This window comes from Dermochelys coriacea, chromosome 10, assembly GCF_009764565.3.
Source record: "Dermochelys coriacea isolate rDerCor1 chromosome 10, rDerCor1.pri.v4, whole genome shotgun sequence".
Lineage (NCBI taxonomy): Eukaryota > Metazoa > Chordata > Testudines > Dermochelyidae > Dermochelys > Dermochelys coriacea.
In genome coordinates, this window is record NC_050077.1 from 29,927,434 (window position 1) to 29,948,348 (window position 20,915).

General features: G+C 41.3%; 1 protein-coding gene across 13 annotated transcripts in view; it reads right to left on the reverse strand.

Annotated features, from left to right (window-relative positions):
- RBFOX1 (RNA binding fox-1 homolog 1) overlaps positions 1 to 20,335 on the reverse strand; it is a 2,470,149-nt gene extending 2,449,814 nt beyond the window's left edge. For 10 of the 13 annotated variants that reach the window (XM_043493155.1, XM_038419717.2, XM_038419726.2 and 7 more), the window contains exon 1: positions 20,008 to 20,329. In XM_043493155.1, coding sequence (XP_043349090.1) covers positions 20,008 to 20,229 — 222 coding nt within the window. In that variant the 5' untranslated portion in view covers positions 20,230 to 20,329. Of the gene's footprint in view, positions 1 to 20,007 lie in introns of all 13 variants that reach the window. The other 3 variants (XM_038419714.2, XM_038419715.2, XM_038419718.2) reach the window with 1 other exon arrangement.
- Positions 20,336 to 20,915: the final 580 nt, after the last annotated feature.

A 20,915-nucleotide genomic window follows, 5' to 3' on the forward strand; every position in this document is an offset into this window, starting at 1 on the left:
ACTTTGGGGTCCCAAACCACAGTTTGAGAACCACTGGTTTTAACTATTAAAGCATGAGGTAGCTGCTGAAGGATATATTAGAAGTCATGGACACTGTGTATTAATTATATTCGCTGCAACCGTGATCAACATGTCACAAAATAGCACTGTCCCGCTAGGAAAAAACACCTTATTCTTTCTAAAGTGCCACAAAAGCTTAGTTTACATGAGCTTTTAATGACTGTCAGTAACTTTTTGTTACAGTGCACTAAATCCCAAATACCCACCCTGCTTTGGCAACACTAAATGTCATAGCAGGGAGACAGGTTGGTAATTTATTCGAAAAAAAAGCTTCTATCAGTGGGGCTCTGAGTATTTGGGAATACATTATATATAATGTTACTTTTATCCAAAAGCTGGACAGAGAAAGTATCACGAGGCAAAAGTAATTTCACTTGATATACACAATACAAAAGCTAGTCATCCAAGCAGCTGATTACTCCACACTCTTAAAATCCATTTGCCAGGGTTTCTCTGCAGTGCAGAAAATGAAAGCATCTTCAGTATATATAAAGGTGATTAACCTTCCATTTTGCCTTACTTACCCCTGTTTTCCTCCTAGGCCACTTACCAAACAGTGGATTCTTTAATTGCATCTGAGCTCATTGGATAAACCTCTTCTTGCAACCTAAAATACTCCCATGTTCCCATGGTGTACTCAAGATTCAAGCCCTGCTTTTGGCTTCTTGTAGCCTTGGGACAGATCGTTTGTGGCTACAGAAGTAAACAGCTAAACCATGGCGTTCTTTAGCTGATGCTGACAATAACCCAGCCTGGTGCTTTCTGTTAACTATGGCAAGTTCACTTGTGTTAGCTCCTTCTAGCAAGAAATCAATGCACTCACAATCAATAAGGCACCACAAACAGTACCTGTGACCCAGCCAGGGGCTCAGAAAGAAACTAAAAAGAAAAGGAGTACTTTTGGCACCTTAGAGACTAACAAATTTATTAGAGCATAAGCTTTCGTGAGCTACAGCTCACTTCATCGGATGCATTTTGCGAATACAGACTAACACGGCTGCTACTCTGAAACCTGTCAGAAAGAAACTAGTCTTCCCATCAGAGTGTGGCTATCTGAAGAGGTGCTCACACAAATTCCCATTATTTGTTAGCAAGGTTTGTTTTCAAACACTTTGAACATTTAGCCCAAAGGGTCTATCCGATTGGATTATTTGTCTACTGAGCCACCTTGCCGTCCCAATTAAAGACATTTTTAAAATACAAGGTCATCTATTTCCCTTGTTTCTAAAGTAGCTTTTTCTGAGACTAAAATAGATCCATTTAGAAAATACTTCCTGCAGCTAGCTTTTTGTTTGGCTGTTTTTTTCAGAAGTCATTAGCCTCGGTAGCAAATGCACCAACACATTCAATTTAATTAGGATTTGTTTGTTTTTAATCACATTCCTATATCAGTACTTTTTTAAGCTGTTTCAAACCCCCCAAGGGTGGCTCAGTCATCCTAAAAACTGTTACTATTTTACATTTGAGGAGCAGATAGGCTGTGAGAGACAGGGTTAAAGGTGTGCATTTAGGCACCTGGAACTGAATCACAGTAAGAAATCCAGTAATGTACTTATCAGAGAGATGTCAGTTTTCCCATCTAATCAGGTACAGTAGATTAAGGTCATTCTCTTAATAATAAAGCAAGCAGTTTGCTCCTGGGGACTGAAGAGAAAAATGATATACATCAGGCTCTCTTTCCCTCTGCAAATGGAAAGATATTACCTGCTACAGGCAAAGATAGTTTTTCATGAAGGTACAGGACTAATATTCAGAAGAGATAGGAGATGTATTTCTAGCTCTGCCATTGACTTCGTGTGTCACCTTGAGAAAGCACTTGGGTCAAAATTTACAAAAGCATCCACTATCTGAGATACCTTGGGGGACTATAAAAGAAAAGGAGTACTTGTGGCACCTTAGAGACTAACAAATTTATTAGAGCATAAGCTTTCGTGAGCTACAGCTCACTTCATCGGATGCATTTGGTGGAAAAAACAGAGTAGAGATTTATATACACACACACAGAGAACATGAAACAATGGGTTTATCATACACACTGTAAGGAGAGTGATCACTTAAGATAAGCCATCACCAACAGCAGGGGGGGAAGGAGGAAAACCTTTCATGGTGACAAGCAGGTAGGCTAATTCCAGCAGTTAACAAGAATATCAGAGGAACAGTGGGGGGTGGGGTGGGAGGGAGAAATACCATGGGGAAATAGTTTTACTTTGTGTAATGACTCATCCATTCCCAGTCTCTATTCAAGCCTAAGTTAATTGTATCCAGTTTGCAAATTAATTCCAATTCAGCAGTCTCTCGTTGGAGTCTGTTTTTGAAGCTTTTTTGTTGAAGTATAGCCACTCTTAGGTCTGTGATCGAGTGACCAGAGAGATTGAAGTGTTCTCCAACTGGTTTTTGAATGTTATAATTCTTGACGTCTGATTTGTGTCCATTCATTCTTTTACGTAGAGACTGTCCAGTTTGGCCAATGTACATGGCAGAGGGGCATTGCTGGCACATGATGGCATATATCACATTGGTAGATGCGCAGGTGAAGGAGCCTCTGATAGTGTGGCTGATGTGATTAGGCCCTATGATGGTATCCCCTGAATAGATATGTGGACAGAGTTGGCAACGGGCTTTGTTGCAAGGATAGGTTCCTGGGTTAGTGGTTCTGTTGTGTGGTGTGTGGTTGCTGGTGAGTATTTGCTTCAGATTGGGGGGCTGTCTGTAAGCAAGGACTGGTCTGTCTCCCAAGATCTGAGAGAGCGATGGCTCGTCCTTCAGGATAGGTTGTAGATCCTTGATGATGCGTTGGAGGGGTTTTAGTTGGGGGCTGAAGGTGATGGCTAGTGGCGTTCTGTTGTTTTCTTTGTTGGGCCTGTCCTGTAGTAGGTGACTTCTGGGTACTCTTCTGGCTCTGTCAATCTGTTTCTTCACTTCAGCAGGTGGGTACTGTAGTTGTAGGAATGCATGATAGAGATCTTGTAGGTGTTTGTCTCTGTCTGAGGGGTTGGAGCAAATGCGGTTATATCGTAGCGCTTGGCTGTAGACAATGGATCGAGTGGTATGATCTGGATGAAAGCTAGAGGCATGTAGGTAGGAATAGCGGTCAGTAGGTTTCCGATATAGGGTGGTGTTTATGTGACCATCGCTTATTAGCACCGTAGTGTCCAGGAAGTGGATCTCTTGTGTGGACTGGTCCAGGCTGAGGTTGATGGTGGGATGGAAATTGTTGAAATCATGGTGGAATTCCTCAAGAGTTTCTTTTCCATGGGTCCAGATGATGAAGATGTCATCAATGTAGCGCAAGTAAAGTAGGGGCATTAGGGAACGAGAGCTGAGGAAGCGTTGTTCTAAGTCAGCCATAAAAATGTTGGCATACTGTGGGGCCATGCGGGTACCCATCGCAGTGCCGCTGATTTGAAGGTATACATTGTCACCAAATGTGAAATAGTTATGGGTCAGGACAAAGTCACAAAGTTCTGCCACCAGGTTAGCCGTGACAGTATCGGGGATACTGTTCCTGACGGCTTGTAGTCCATCTTTGTGTGGAATATTGGTGTAGAGGGCTTCTACATCCATAGTGGCTAGGATGGTGTTTTTAGGAAGATCACCAATGGACTGTAGTTTCCTCAGGAAATCGGTGGTGTCTCGAAGATAGCTGGGAGTGCTGGTAACGAAGGGCCTGAGGAGGGAGTCTACATAGCCAGACAATCCTGCTGTCAGGGTGCCAATGCCTGAGATGATGGGGCGTCCAGGATTTCCAGGTTTATGGATCTTGGGTAGCAGATAGAATACCCCAGGTCCTGGCTCCAGGGGTGTGTCTGTGCGGCTACCCAAGATCCATAAACCTGGAAATCCTGGACGCCCCATCATCTCAGGCATTGGCACCCTGACAGCAGGATTGTCTGGCTATGTAGACTCCCTCCTCAGGCCCTTCGTTACCAGCACTCCCAGCTATCTTCGAGACACCACCGATTTCCTGAGGAAACTACAGTCCATTGGTGATCTTCCTAAAAACACCATCCTAGCCACTATGGATGTAGAAGCCCTCTACACCAATATTCCACACAAAGATGGACTACAAGCCGTCAGGAACAGTATCCCCGATACTGTCACGGCTAACCTGGTGGCAGAACTTTGTGACTTTGTCCTGACCCATAACTATTTCACATTTGGTGACAATGTATACCTTCAAATCAGCGGCACTGCGATGGGTACCCGCATGGCCCCACAGTATGCCAACATTTTTATGGCTGACTTAGAACAACGCTTCCTCAGCTCTCGTTCCCTAATGCCCCTACTTTACTTGCGCTACATTGATGACATCTTCATCATCTGGACCCATGGAAAAGAAACTCTTGAGGAATTCCACCATGATTTCAACAATTTCCATCCCACCATCAACCTCAGCCTGGACCAGTCCACACAAGAGATCCACTTCCTGGACACTACGGTGCTAATAAGCGATGGTCACATAAACACCACCCTATATCGGAAACCTACTGACCGCTATTCCTACCTACATGCCTCTAGCTTTCATCCAGATCATACCACTCGATCCATTGTCTACAGCCAAGCGCTACGATATAACCGCATTTGCTCCAACCCCTCAGACAGAGACAAACACCTACAAGATCTCTATCATGCATTCCTACAACTACAGTACCCACCTGCTGAAGTGAAGAAACAGATTGACAGAGCCAGAAGAGTACCCAGAAGTCACCTACTACAGGACAGGCCCAACAAAGAAAACAACAGAACGCCACTAGCCATCACCTTCAGCCCCCAACTAAAACCCCTCCAACGCATCATCAAGGATCTACAACCTATCCTGAAGGACGAGCCATCGCTCTCTCAGATCTTGGGAGACAGACCAGTCCTTGCTTACAGACAGCCCCCCAATCTGAAGCAAATACTCACCAGCAACCACACACCACACAACAGAACCACTAACCCAGGAACCTATCCTTGCAACAAAGCCCGTTGCCAACTCTGTCCACATATCTATTCAGGGGATACCATCATAGGGCCTAATCACATCAGCCACACTATCAGAGGCTCCTTCACCTGCGCATCTACCAATGTGATATATGCCATCATGTGCCAGCAATGCCCCTCTGCCATGTACATTGGCCAAACTGGACAGTCTCTACGTAAAAGAATGAATGGACACAAATCAGACGTCAAGAATTATAACATTCAAAAACCAGTTGGAGAACACTTCAATCTCTCTGGTCACTCGATCACAGACCTAAGAGTGGCTATACTTCAACAAAAAAGCTTCAAAAACAGACTCCAACGAGAGACTGCTGAATTGGAATTAATTTGCAAACTGGATACAATTAACTTAGGCTTGAATAGAGACTGGGAATGGATGAGTCATTACACAAAGTAAAACTATTTCCCCATGGTATTTCTCCCTCCCACCCCACCCCCCACTGTTCCTCTGATATTCTTGTTAACTGCTGGAATTAGCCTACCTGCTTGTCACCATGAAAGGTTTTCCTCCTTCCCCCCCCTGCTGTTGGTGATGGCTTATCTTAAGTGATCACTCTCCTTACAGTGTGTATGATAAACCCATTGTTTCATGTTCTCTGTGTGTGTGTATATAAATCTCTACTCTGTTTTTTCCACCAAATGCATCCGATGAAGTGAGCTGTAGCTCACGAAAGCTTATGCTCTAATAAATTTGTTAGTCTCTAAGGTGCCACAAGTACTCCTTTTCTTTTTGAGAATACAGACTAACACGGCTGCTACTCTGAAACTTGGGGGACTATGAGATACCAGAGCTGAGCCCCTGCAGTTCCTGTTCAATAACTTCCTGAAGAAAGCGGAGATCCTTGGATGGAAAACATAGATAAGCATCTTGTGTATTACTATACTACCATTCCCATTGTGAAGCCAACAGCCAGCTACAAAAATATTGATACAGGATTATTCATTGAGGGCCTGATCCAAACACACATGGAAGTCTATGAAAGCCTCATGCATAGTGTTGGCATACTTGTCATTCTATACATCCCCCTGATCTAGCCTCCTAGAAGCTAAAAGCTCTCTTCTCCAGTTGAATATGGTTTGCTACATTCTGTAAAAGGGCAACAAGCATTTGTAACCAATATTTTACGTTTGTTCATTTTATTGCTCCAGAAACTTTTACATTTCTAAGAAAAAAAATTTGGATTTGATGTGTGACCAGTCAATTTCCCAGCACTTTAAGAAAACTATAACTGCAATCTTGAAACCTACACTTCTGATTTATCAGTCAGTATCAAAAGGACACTGACAAAATTGTCTCCGGATATATTCATAGAACAGAATACTTTGCAATACATCTCCAGTCCATTTGCAAATACTTGCAGTTAGCCAGAAAATTATTTGTAACCCTCTGCATAACGTTTGCAGTTTTGTCTAGCTCATCTGCTGTCTTTTGGAAACGGTTATTGAAGACAGCAATTTTCATAAATGTTTGGAAACGGATATGAAGGAAACTGGCCATGAAATCCTTTTGGAAGTGCCTCTGAATTGTTTGCAGTTAAATGACATTGCAGTGCCTCAGCACTGCTGAGCAGACCATTTACCGTGTTGTCAAAGTCTACAGCCAGTTCAGTAGGCAGAGTATAGCAGAGATAGTGATGCCTTTTATTGGACCAACAATTTATAACATACAAGCTTTCAGAGGCCAAAAGGTCCTTTCCTATCAGATTTTGGAAGTTCACACAATGTCTAAATAGAAAATGGGCTATCTACCTGGTCTGCTTTTTCTGAAGACCAATTATAGCAACAAACACTCCCTGCAATGCCATTTAAGTGCATTTAATGGCTGTCAAAAAGAGCAGATCATCTGATAGAATATAAAATGCTAACTTCAAGATAGCTAGGCTGTAGTCCATGGACTACATGGTTTTTGGATACATCACTGTGAGATAAAATGCAGTTGCCCAATGGATCAAATGGCAAACATTGGACCCTTTCTTGGATCTAATAGCAACTGAAAATATGTTCATGGAACTACAGGGGAGATGCAGTATGAAGGGTCTTTGAATCACGTTTCACTTCTATGCAGACATGTTGGACTTGGGTGCATAACTCCCCAAGGTTTCTTAGCCTAAATTTCTACAACTTCTGCAATATTTGGTGGCACCAAGATGCAGTCTGTGTAGTGGCCATATCTTACATATTAAAACACAGTTGATTTCTTTGGCACCACCAAGAGAGACCATTGACTCCAAGTCAATACACAAACATTACTATTATTGAAAAAGCACAACAGTGGCAACAATTTAAAAAGTTATTTTAAATGTTAATGCTATTTTTTTCAACTGAAAAAAACCACACATTTTTCTGCTTTCCTTATGTCCACAGTCAACCTTCTCCACTTCAGGACCACCCAATAGGCATTAGGGGCCAGGTTTTTAGAGATACTGTTGTGAGCTGGATGAAACCTCATCACTGATAGAGTTAAAACCTCATTCAACCTGATGTAGGAGCAGGGTGTTCACTTAAGAGAGGTTGTAAGAATCTCTTAAGGGGCCACACCTAAAACAAGGCCCAATAGAATCTGCTCAGAAACTAGCATCAGGTGGCCACAGAATTCCTCTGGTTATTGTGACCTGGTGTGGGAGGGGGAGAGAAAACAAACTGAGCACAGGACAAGAGAGGGAGCAGCAGAGGAAAAAAGCAAGAAAGCATGAGCATAGTGTGATCCTGGAAAAAGCTAGAGATTTCTTTGGGGTTTCTGTTAGATAAAGACACTGGGAGCTAAGAAACTGCTCCTTGTGTTCTTGGTTCCTCCTGCATTCAGAGGAGTAGGATTTGCTGCATTCTTTGTAAATAAACAAAATTGCAACAAAGAAAATACTCCATTAATTTCCACTCCCAACTGGAATATCACCAAGCCTTCAAGTCTGACCAGCTGCTTGGGTTGAAAAGGGACAACAGTATTTAGGCAAGTGGGATTTTCAGAAGCATCAAGGTGCCTAATATGTAACATCCAATGAGTTTTAGGTACCTACATTCATTTGAAAATCCCACTAAGGGCCTAAGTACCTTTAAAAGATCTGGCCCTAGGTGTCTAGGACTTCACACTTTCAGTTTAGCAGGGAAGTCTTTCAGCCCATAAACATAGTCCTACAATGCCAAAGCCATCCTCACATGAGCCCTTGAAGCCTAATACAATGCCCACTGAGTGACTGGAAAGACTCTCATTGACTTCAACAGGTTTTGGATCAGGCTCTTAAAGTCTAGCAGATAAAATACCTCCTGTTAAATATGCTACACTGTTCTCTTGGCCTGCCAAGCAGGCAGAGGTTCAGCATATTACATAAAAACACTAATTTTGCAAGAAAGCCTTTGTTATGTATGTGGCACAGACAATAGATTCCTTAGGTACTAGATCCCTGGACAGCACTGCAAGAAAAGGAAAGCAATGAAAAAAAGTTGTAAAAATAAGAAGGCTGTGACTTGATGAGTGGTTATGAGTTTCTGTTGTGCACTGTCCTCTACCTGCCTCCTGACCAACTACTGAAAATTCTCTTTTCTTTCTCTTGCCCTTCAGATGTACTATCTTCTGCTGTTTCAGAATACACGGAGAACCCAAAATCGGTCCAGTTTTTGCAAAATGCTTGCAAACAGTTCTTTGCTAAAATGTGAATTTTTGAATGTTCCAGCAGTAAAATTGATGTTTGTTTGTGACGTTTTCTCCAATTTCACACAAGCCTAAAGTAGTTATGCATTTTCAATTGAATCCTATAGGACACTTCATATAAGCCTAAAGGAATATTACTAATTTCCAAAGCACTTTTCATAAAGATATGGATGTTTCCTTGGTGCATATCATATGGTGTGCCATGTTTTGCGGGGGCTTGACGCAACGTCCACCAAATTCTCGGCTAGAATATCTAAGGGTTTGTCTATACTTAAAATGCTACCCCAGCATTGTGCTATTGTAGCACTTCAGTGTAGACACTACCTACGCCAACAGGAGGATTTCTCCCTTTTTTGTAGGTAATTCACCTCCCCAAGAAGCAGTAGCTAGGCTGATGGAAGAATTCTTCCATCAACCTGATGCTGTCTACATGGTGATTTAAGTTGGCTTAACAATACTGCTCAGGGGTGTGCATTTCACACCTCTACCAACGTATTTAAGACCGCCTAATTTTCTAGCATAGACTAGGCCTAAGTACTGATCAATGGAGGGGTTCTTTCCATCAACCCCTTTTGCCTGTTCCTTGTGCTGTCCAACATGTCTGCCACAGCACATGTTCTGGCTTCATTCTTAGCACATGTCCCAGATGTTTCCGTCTTTTCTTCTGGATAACTTTGGAGATAAGGAATTATTGAACGCAAATGTAAAGATGCATCAGAAATTCATTCCATTTAATATCTGAGGCACGGGGTGCTGAGAACGATTGAACCCAACTGTAAACCCTGTATATGATGAAAGCCACTTCAAGACAGGCGGTGTGGCAGTACCCCCAGCACCTCTAGTTCCTGCACCTATGGTGAGGCATTTGCTTTCAGAGGCATTTAATGTGTATCTTTGGTTGATTTCCACATTCACATCCATATGTTAAGGCAGAAATAACATTTCCGTTTAAGAGTCATAGTTTGGTCTGTAAGTTGTAGATTTTCAGTGACCAAATATTGTTTAAGCTGGTGAGTGCAGCTGCCCCTTTTCCATTGTTTCCTTCTGGACATCCCCAATGGCTTGTACATAACCACCAAGGTATGTGAGTTGACTCACCTCTTGTCTTCCTTTGCCTTCTATGTAATGCTTGAGATGGGAGTTGCTGGGGTTGTCATTAGATTTGCGGGGTTTTCCCCTCATAACTGACTATAAACGCTGCCTTCTTTCAATCTTTACTTGCAGGTTGGTTGAGATATGTCATCAGCAAAATCTAGATCTAGTGTATTGTTATGCCATACAATCCTTGTGTTGTATCAGTCTACACTTTTTCTCAGAATGAAGTCAATGGCAATGCCAAACAGTAGAAGTGACAGAATGCCCATTATTCTCTTTGGGGATTTTCCCCCTGGTTAAGGTCTTTCCTTGTTTGTTTATCCTTAACTGACCCTCTGGCTGGTGTAAGCTTGCCAGTTAGAACATTGCTGAGCTGATAAAATATTCCAGTTTTTTTGGTGATGTTATCCATATATTTCCCCTTGTCTCTTCTCTCAATGCATTGTCCTTTGTTTTTTATAGATTTTTTGCTGCTGTTCTGAAGGTGCTTTTCAGGACTTAAAATTTTCTTTGGCTTATTTCCCTTCTATCTGGAACATTACCTTGAGAGATAATCTCCTGTATTGTTCCCTATCTGAAACCTTCAGACTTTACAATTTGTGTGGCCATCTCAAAATTTCTGGCTGGTCCTTAGATTTCCCTGTGACTTCACTGCATAGATGTCTGGTGTAAATGGCAACCTTCTTTCTCCTTCCCATCAGCCTTTTGTATTACTACAATGTCCTTTAAATTGTCCTACATGATGACCCAGTTAATATTCAAGGAGCAACCTTAACTTCTGAGGTCACCTGTCTTGTACACTTGATTCATCAACCTTAATGTTCCATTCTGGTAATGAGTTCCTGTATTTAACTTCAGTAATATTTTTTTTAAAACAAGGTCATAGATCTATTCAACATATCTTGTAAGCTGGCAGCTCTCTGCTGAGGAGAATGTAAGCTCTACAAAGGGCCCCTCAGTTGCTCATAATAGTCCTTTATAAAGTAAATTTCAAAGTGAGGTAAGCCTGCTAAGTTTATAAACTTAGCTATCTTTGCCAGTGGAGCAGAACAAGTAAAAAATTCTAATATGCCTGTGGAGAAAAAAAAATCACTATCTTTAAATGCCCTTAAATGTAAGTCTACTGGCTTTTTAAGTCTCAGTGAGGTCTACCAAACAAGCCCAGGTGAAGTTTCTAGCTAACCAAGACAAGCAGGTTTCTCCCAGTCCTATAGAATTCTAATTTAAGCAAATGGGACTAGTTTGTCTTTTTGTCCCCCACTCTGATCTCACCATGAATGGTATTTGCAGACACTTATCACCTTGGCCTGTAACTGCCAGTATGGATAGAGTGGAAATGTGTCAGAAGTAAGCTTATTTGAGTTTTGCATGGCAGGTGAGAGACTTGAGAAATATGGATACATTTCTGTAAGAATTTTAGCACAAAAGCTGAGTTGTTTCAAATTCTTTTTGTCTGGCTGTTGTACCTTAGCTTCAAAATAAATGGCACTGCAAAATGTAAAATAGGACAGCAAGATTTATTAGACTGTGGAGAAACCTCCCCAGGGAAGTGGTGAAAGCCCCATCTTTTGGTATTTTTAAAATCAGACTAGACAACATACAGGAAAATGTATTTATAGGGAACCATCCTTCGTTAGCTAGGAGATGGTCTGGCTGATTTATTAAGACCTTTCCCCTCTCTAACCACTGAGATGCCTTCTCAAAAGAATATTCACAAACCCAATCCAGGGTACTTACAAAAATATATATTCTAATAACTAAACTGAATAACAGTTTCTAAACTAAACCTATTCTGTATGACAAAGCTGCATTAACACCATGTCAGAGTTGTATGGATAGGCACTCAAAAGTCATAAATTGCCAAAGTTTAACATTGACTGTACAGCCTTAAATGACCTTTGCTGCATGCATGTCATAAAGCAGTCTTGAATTATTGGACCACAAACTATTTCTCAGGTACAATCATTTGTTTTTCCTATGATCTGGGATACACATGTGTCATCTTGTATGTTTATTTCATTTGTCTATACTAACACCATTTTCATAGTCTAATGGCCCATCGTATCTTTACGATCTATCTTAGGTACTTATATGGCATCAATTCATTTCTCAGGCTATTAAAGGCTTTTTGTATAGTTATAATAGCATAGTCAGATCCAGGTAGGGTGACCAGAAAGCAAGTGTGAAAAATCTGGACAGGGGGTGGTGCGTAATAGGAAAAAGCCCCAAATATCAGGACTGTCCCTATGAAATCAGGACATCTGGTCACCCTAGATCCAGGGCTTGATCCCAGAGTCCTCAGACCAACAGGAGCTGGGGGCACTAGTGAGGGGGGTTCTGGCAACTCAAGTGTCAGTGCAGCACTTAGCACAATGGGGCCTCAATCTTGTCTGGGGTCTCTAGGTGCTTTGTCAATACAAATAATAAACATCCAACAAACGATTTGTCCTTCTGCTGCCGTGCACCCGGCTGGCCCAAGACAAAGCTTTGGAACCCCTGTTTGATACTTATACTGTTTGATACTTATACACCTCTTCCCTGCAATGACCATAGTATCTGAGCACCTCATAACCTAATGTGTTTATCTGCACAGTTCCCCAGAGATGTAAGGAAGGGCTGTTACCCCAGTTTTACAGAAGGGGAACTGAAGCACAGCCAGCCTTAGTGATTTGACTAAGGTCACACAGGAAGACTGTGACAGAGCCAGGAATTGAACTTAGATATTCCACGCCCCGGGCTAGTATTGTAACCACTAAAGTGTCCTTCCTCTCCTACTGACAGACTTCTTGTATGACGAGCTCTCTTCTCTCTAATAATTTTGTTAGCAACCATGCAGTGAGCACAGTTTCTTTTGAATCAGCTTCCTTCAACTGCAACTGACAAGAGGAACTATCTACAAATGTAACACTCAGCTACATCCTATGCAACCATGTATGGGAATAAGGCCCTCCTACACTTGTCCACCCACTGCATAGGACTCTCCAAGATTGGGGCTATACCTAAGTGGGAGGGAGAGCAAGGTCTGCATACATGATATTCAAGTAAATGGGTGTGAAGAGGGCAGGAAGTGGACTGAGCCTTTACACCAACTCCCCTACCAGGCAGCATGAGGGTGAACGTGTGAAAAGTATGCTAACACCCAATGAGGGGTTAAATGAGTTACTTCCCCTGCATGGGAGCAAGGGGGAAGAATGGTGATACTCTGAGAAACAATTCCTCTTGGGACAGTGTAGCTATACACCACCTCTCCCACTGGTCAGAGCCTTCAATTTTGCAGCACAGATCTGTAATTTAAGGAGACTGCTAACTTAGCTGACAAGTGAGGTGGATTATCTTTGCCAACCAGTTTGCACTGCTACTCTGCATTGTACACTTCGGGCCTGATCCAAAGCTCACTTACATCCAGGGACAGATACCCACTGATTAAAACAGGTTTTGGATCACATCCATAGGGGCAGATATTCAGCCGATGTAAAATTGTTGCAGTTCCATGGACTTGCTACAGACATATGACAAGTTTACATTAGCTGAGAATTGGCTCTTTCTCTAACATGCAGTACGTTTCAGAGTAGCAGCCGTGTTAGTCTGTATTCTCAAAAAGAAAAGGAGTACTTGAATAGAGACTGGGAATGGATGAGTCATTACACAAAGTAAAACTATTTCCCCATGGTATTTCTCCCTCCCACCCCACCCCCCACTGTTCCTCTGATATTCTTGTTAACTGCTGGAATTAGCCTACCTGCTTGTCACCATGAAAGGTTTTCCTCCTTCCCCCCCCTGCTGTTGGTGATGGCTTATCTTAAGTGATCACTCTCCTTACAGTGTGTATGATAAACCCATTGTTTCATGTTCTCTGTGTGTGTGTATATAAATCTCTACTCTGTTTTTTCCACCAAATGCATCCGATGAAGTGAGCTGTAGCTCACGAAAGCTTATGCTCTAATAAATTTGTTAGTCTCTAAGGTGCCACAAGTACTCCTTTTCTTTTTATGCAGTACGTTGTGTAAGTAGAGTTTATGGTACACAAGGTTGCATTTAAAATGAATATAGTGTTATGCTGAGAGGTACTTGTGATTGCATTGATCGCAAAGCTCCGAGAGTGGGTATGACCACAGCTTGTAATTAACATAACTGTCAGAGTAAATTCATCGCAAGCCTCCCCATGTATGACAAAAGAGGTTGTGAACCCCCCTAGGAGTTTTGGACTGACAAAGGCAGACAGATGTTGCTAGTTATTTCTTGGTAAAGAGTATGTGCAGGTGTGTGTGTGCATGGTTCATGAAGAATGAAAAAACTCAGTTTTTCATTTTTTCCAATGATCCTCTTCCTCACACCCCAAAAAAAGTTAATGTAAAAGGCATTTATTGATGAAAAATGCAGCAAGAAAATGTAGCAGCTCTGTGAATCTCCATTGTATCTGTTAAGTAACACAGTGGTAAACTAGGCCCAGCATGTGATCATGCAATTAGAGATGGCATCAAGATGCTTTTCTCTAGGGGGCAAGGGATAAGGCTGTGACATCCCCAGCTACACAGTTCCTAAAAGGCATCAGATCATGTGTCCCTCCTTTGCAACTGCTAGAATCAAATATGAGCCTAATTCTAGCACTTAGGAAGAGAGGCAGATCCTCAGCTGGTATTAATTGTCCTTGCTCCATTGAAGTCAGTGGAGGATCCACCCCTAGTATCTTTCCTTGCTCAGAGTTGAGTCACTCACCGTACTCTCACTTCTCGTTTTTGGAAAGTTTAGAATAACTTTGTCTAAGTAGTTTTAGAAGGGGGTTTCCAAGTCAGTTTTAAGTTCAGATTGCAGGTGCCTGGTCCAAGTGTTGTAGGAAAGATGTGAGGAGTGTACTTACTGTTATGTTTACGTGGTTATAAAGTAGGTGTTTAGCAAGGGAACAAAATGCCTTAGAAAGAGGATAGAAGATTACCAATCAGAAATTTTCAAAAGGTTCAGTTCAACTAACCACCCAGAAGTTGGAATGCTTGGTCAAGCTATCTGAACCTCTGGCAAAACCAGGCTGAAAATATTGAGGAAAAGGCTCTCTTGAGATTCTTTCTCAGACTAGAAATGCCGAAAAATCGTCTCTTTTGGCTGGTGTTTTTGGCATATCTAGGCAGGATCTGGAAACAGTGACATCAGCAAAAAGGTGAATCACGAATGAAAAAGTTGAACATTTTTCCTCGGAAAGGATTCTGTTTGGGTAGGGATGCTATATGCAAACATGTGCACCACTCCCCCACCAACATGCCATATCATTCACCTCAGCACTGTCTTGGGCAGTGTGGATGGGAAGATAAAAAGAGCTATGTGGTAAGTATCTGACAATATCTGGAAAAATATAGAAGTTGTGGAAATTCTAGCACTCAGGAGCTTTCATTTGCACTCTTGCACTTGTGACCCTGTAAATGAGAAAGTATCTGAGGGACAGTTGTAGCTGGGTGAACACTACAATAAAGTATTGTAATGTAAAGTATTTGTTGGACTAAAACCCATGAATTTGCTTTGACTTATTAATGCCGCATTTGGTCCACTTTCTGCAAACAACTGGATGAGCAAATTTTTGTTTGAAAGGAGAAGAAGTGTTGTAAATACTTGTGTGAATATGCATTTGCATGTGTATTCCCACCAGAAGTATTCACTTGGCCATCTTGAGTTGGCAAGTCATTCAGTCAAGGAGCAGAAATGCAATGTAGGTGATTCATCGTGGTGCATATGGTACATAATCTAAACAATAATCTTGGTGAAGAGTTAGTCACTAATCAAAGATGGATGATTTCAAATAATAAATCAGTTCATACAAAACAGATCTCCTTGCAGCTAACACAATGAGGGAGAAATCCACTAGGCAGTACACCTCCTAAGACCCACGCAGGTCCTTGGACTGCTCAGTCTTGTGCTCACTTTTTGCACAGTGATTAATTTCACCCTAACTGAACAAAGGGCTGCTACATTCATCTGATAGATTGTTTACTGTGTATGGCTTGCCTAACTCTGCATGCAACCATTCAACAATGACAAGGTAGAGACAAACCTGCAGGAAAACATGCATTATGTGTGTAATCAAAATAACTTCAGGATATTACACTTATTGCAATTTCATTGCAGGCCATGCTATTACAGTAGAGATGAACTCACTCCAAGACCTTTGATCAGATTTGTACAATGCTATTAAGCCTCTTTAAAGGCTTTTGTCACAATCCATTGGGATTATTCAATTTGTTCATTATGGAGAAATTACAAGCAAATAAAATGAGAACAGAAGAAAAAGAAAGTCTAGTGGATCCTGATAATAAGCCAAAATTAGCTGAACCACCGCAAAATAATGACTATTCCCAGTAAAAAGGGGGAAAGAATAATTCCAGATATCATTGTGTGGTACCCACTGCCAAATGTAGGCTTTATCTTAATGGTAAACACATAACAACTTTATCCAACAGAGCTAATAGCAAAACTGCCCATCTGCAACCAACTCATAGTTCTGAATAGCAGTGGCTTAACATACAATGCCAAATAAATACCCTCAAGCACTATCCACCATTTCACAAGCATAAAATACAGATGGTCTCTGCAGTCTTCCATAATACAGGATTTCACACCAAGGGGAACAATGAGCTAGATTTGATGATTCAGGTCGTCTTTTCTTCTAAATCCGAAGAATGGCTGCTGAGTCAGACAAATAATAATGAAATAAGTATAAAGAAATTGCACCCTTATTGTGCTGATTTTTTACTACCCGTCCAATAAAGAGTCAAAGACTATAATTTTTTTAATGTACTTCTTTAAAATAGAAGTCATTATGGACTATTAGGGAATATTCTTCCAGTGCAGGCATTGATTACCCATACTGCTAAGCCTATTAAAGCTTCTTCTAAACACTGAACTGAAGTCATTCCAATACGTCCTAAGGGGAGGGAGTCTGTCTTTTCCCATGGCTTGTTCTCCGCAAAAATGACAAACAACCAAGAACATTATAGTCACTTGCAGTAATTGTTGGACAAGTTAAAATATAAAAATAAAAGGAGGGTCTGTTGGTAAGGGAGTGTAACATGTTCCCTGCTGCATCAGTGCAATTTGCTTTTAATGGCACAAATCCCGGCAACCTGCTTATAAACAAAATGGACAGGAGAAAGAAATGTAGTCAAACTTTTTGAATCAAAATGAAGCATGATGCCCTGATCCAAAGCCTATTGAAATCAATGGCAAGGTTCCCATAGATATCAGTGGGTTTTGAATCAGGCCCAAAATGTAATTAGTGAGGAAATGGCTTTGAAAAAGAAACAGGTGTGGAGCAATCACGAATTATCACACAAATTTGTTTCTTTAGTATTTTTAACATACGCTTCTGGAAAAGATGGGTGGAATACAGCCCTGGAGCAGAGACACACAGGTTCTATTATATTCTGTAGGATGCTTCATACAAAATGCATCAGAAGGCTATTCATTTACATACCATTTTTCCAGAAGGCTAAGGGAAGCTTATAGGAATAACAAAGCAGGAAATAGGAGTCAAGACTTCTTCCTGTGTATGAGCCCAATCCTAGCAATACTTGTGAGCAAGCATAGTGTTTACTTTCATAGCAACAGGTTAAGTTTACAAAAATGCTTATGGGCCAGATTTGTGAGTCAGGCCCTTCTCTACCTTTACAAATCTAGCCCTAAGTGACTTAGGAGACGAAACCCCATTTTTAATAATCATTTAGTCACGTAGGCTCCCAAGTCCCATTGACTTTAATTAAGTCTTAGGCTCCTAAGTCACTTTTGAGAAACAAGGTGGGTGAAGTCATATTTTATTGGACTGACTTCTGTTAACAGAAGTCAATTCCAGATAAGATATGACCTCACCCATCCTTGTCTCTCTAATATCCTGGGACCAACAGAATGATGGCTACAACACTGCACAACTCACTTTTGAAAATTTTACCCAATGGATCTATACACAGTAGTAGTAAGCATGGTGTTGGGTATTACAGCCCAGCTTTTTTATTTTATTTAAGTATTGCTGCACTCAGCATTGCAATACCTAACTGATTTAGGGGCTTCAATATTTTCAAGAGGAATTTAGACAAGCCAAAATCCTATTGTAAGTCAATGGCATTTAGGCTCCTAAATCAGTTAGGTGTTGCAACATTGAGCACAGCAATATTAAGTGCCTGCAGGACTGGGTCCTACATTATACAAGAAGAAAGCAGGCACAAATGAGAGAATCCTGTGTAGGATGAGAATCCAGTGCTACCTAAACATGAAGAGTTTCAGAGTAGCAGCCGTGTTAGTCTGTATTCGCAAAAAGAAAAGGAGTACTTGTGGCACCTTAGAGACTAACAAATATATTAGAGCATAAGCTTTCGTGAGCTACAGCTCACTTCATCGGATGCATTTCGATGAAGTGAGCTGTAGCTCACGAAAGCTTATGCTCTAATATATTTGTTAGTCTCTAAGGTGCCACAAGTACTCCTTTTCTTTTTGCTAAACATGAAGATAAAGTCTCATCCAACTTCAATTTAAAAGCACACATATATTTATCCCTGGTTGTTTAAAGGCTCAAAAAGATTGTTTGAGTAAGCTCATTACCTAAATTAAATTAATTTCAGCTGTAGCTCAACACCAAGCTCAGTTTCCTCTTTAAATTATCAGAAAGGAAAAAAAGGTACTCAAACTCAAGGGAAAAGTAAGCTTCTCATTTTCTTTTGGTTGTTTATGTTCAGCCATAAAAAGGGAAAGAGGGGACCTTTAAAGAAAAAATTTTCTGTGTTAATTTTTTATGCAAACAGGTATCATTAGCAAGAAATGCATATCAGAAGGGGCTGTACTCTAGTGAGGTTTCAGCTAATTTATCCTATAACGTGATGTGCTCATAATAACCCTCCCATGTTTTTTATCTGTTTCTCCAAGAGTATCACAGATTTTGTCTAGTTTGGATAATTTACTGATCTCAGTATGTTACACATATTCAGTTAGTTACCAAAATGACTACAGAAATACACAGTTTGGCAACACATTAAGCATAGAATGCTTTTATGATGCACTGTAATTACAGTACACAATCTTATACCATGATGCATCATAAGTGCAGTTGCACAGCCTGATAAAATAAGGAGACTCTCACCTGTATAATCTGATATTATGCACATGTAGCTAGATTTTGAAAACCAGTTGTATATGATAAACTCTTGCATTTCGAGAAATAGACCTCCACCAGGATGAATCGGGCCAACTACTCTGCCTTCAAAATTAGTGAGATTGTAAATCACACTGAAGTGTGGAGCAGTCAACTGATTCCTTTTTTGATGGGGAAGAGCACCTTAATTCAGGAAGGCAATGCCAGAAAGGAACACGCTAGTAGGGAGATAACACTTCAAATGAAAACAACACAACAAACTTCCATCAAGCCAACTCTAGCAGCCCTGGACTCCCAATTGTAAGAGTGACTCAAATAGGAAACACCTTCACAAGGGAAGCAGGTACAATGTATGCAATCCTTCCCCTCCCTCCGAAAAACCTTTGCCTGACTTGATCACAGGAGGAAAAACCTAAGCTGGTTGGGAATCCATCTGTCCTTTTATGCATACACTTTCCGCTCTGTCTCAAACACCTGCTGTCAAGCACAGCAGCTGAACTAAATAGCCAGTAGGACAACACTGAAAAACTTAGATTTATATAAAAATCTGACAATGGGCAAATCTAATAAGACAGGATTTTCTAACTGCAGTTTTTGTGCAAAGCCTCGACATGAATTTTTTCACCCTGACGAATTCTCAATGTGGTACTGACACTTAAACTACCCGATGCCCCTTGAGGTTCCTTTCCCACCCTCGGCTGTAAAACAACATTCCCCAAAATGATTACAGGTAACGTAAGTATCTGGACTGATAACTTGAGATGCCCAAGTCAATCCAAAGACCCTCCCTTCCCCAGCCCTAAGGGGTAATAAGAAGCTGACAGCAGGTGTTAACAGAGAATATCCTTTACAAAAATAATCTGTCAAATATGCTAAATCGAGACTAAAGTACAAACTCTGGCACCTAAAGGAATCTAGCCAAGATATTAAATTAAACAGTTACTGTCTTCCATTCTCAGGGAGACGGGGCGCTCCATCACGTTCCACCTACACTACTTGATACCCAGTGGAAATTATCTGTCACCCTGAAGTTGGCTAAGGCAGCCTCACAACTCCCCCAAACCCCTTTCCAGCTCAGAGCCAGGAAAACAGCCTCACTTACACTTTTGCCTTCACCACCTGCTTGGGGCGTAGGATCTTCTCTCCCCAAACATGGCATGATTTCTTCTGCTACTGCTCCTTCCTTCTCACTGTTTCTTCCTTCATTCCCCAGCTTCAACCTCTTCCCCTCGGGTTGGGAATCATCCAGGTCCTCCCTTCTCGTCTTGCCATCTCTGCCTCGCTGCTTCACCACATCCTCTGGGCTGCTAGATGGATTAGACATTTTTTAAAATGCTAAGCACTTTTTTATTTGGCCTGCTGAAGCTGCCTCTCTGGAGGAGCTGTGGCTTCTGAGAGCTCTGTGATGCGCTCTCACTCTTCTTTTCAACATTTAACTAGGGTTTCAAAAGCCTTTATAGGATTTACACACACTACTTCTATTTCTCTACCGCCCTCTGCTGGTTACTGGTCCGCACTATTCCCACAGAATATCCATTTCAACAGCATACTGCACACAAGCTTCTCTATTCCTCCATCTCCCTAATAAAAAGCAATAACCTTCCCTACGTTGGTTGCATGCACATTTCTCCTGCTGCTCACTTTGCCAAAATCCTTGTACTTATGCTTGCCCTGCTCCAAAGAAATTAACTTTCCTTAAAGTACAGCACATTGAGCTGTAGTCTGCTGCACCTCCGTTTAGACCCAACTTTACCTCCGTCTCAGAGGAATGCACTGTTTTAAAATACTAATGTTGAAATGGAGCATGATTAACCATGAAAAATAACTGTAGAATGTTTAATACCAAGCAAAGTTCATTTCAACCCACCTCTCTTCAGGATTCTTCCCCCATGTCCTTTACTTTGCAAGTTTGCTGAGCATTTCAGAAGTTCATGTCCCACATTTGAGCATTGCCCTCTTTGAAACTGTTCTGTCCCTTCCTCATTATCGTGCAATAGCCATAACATGTGC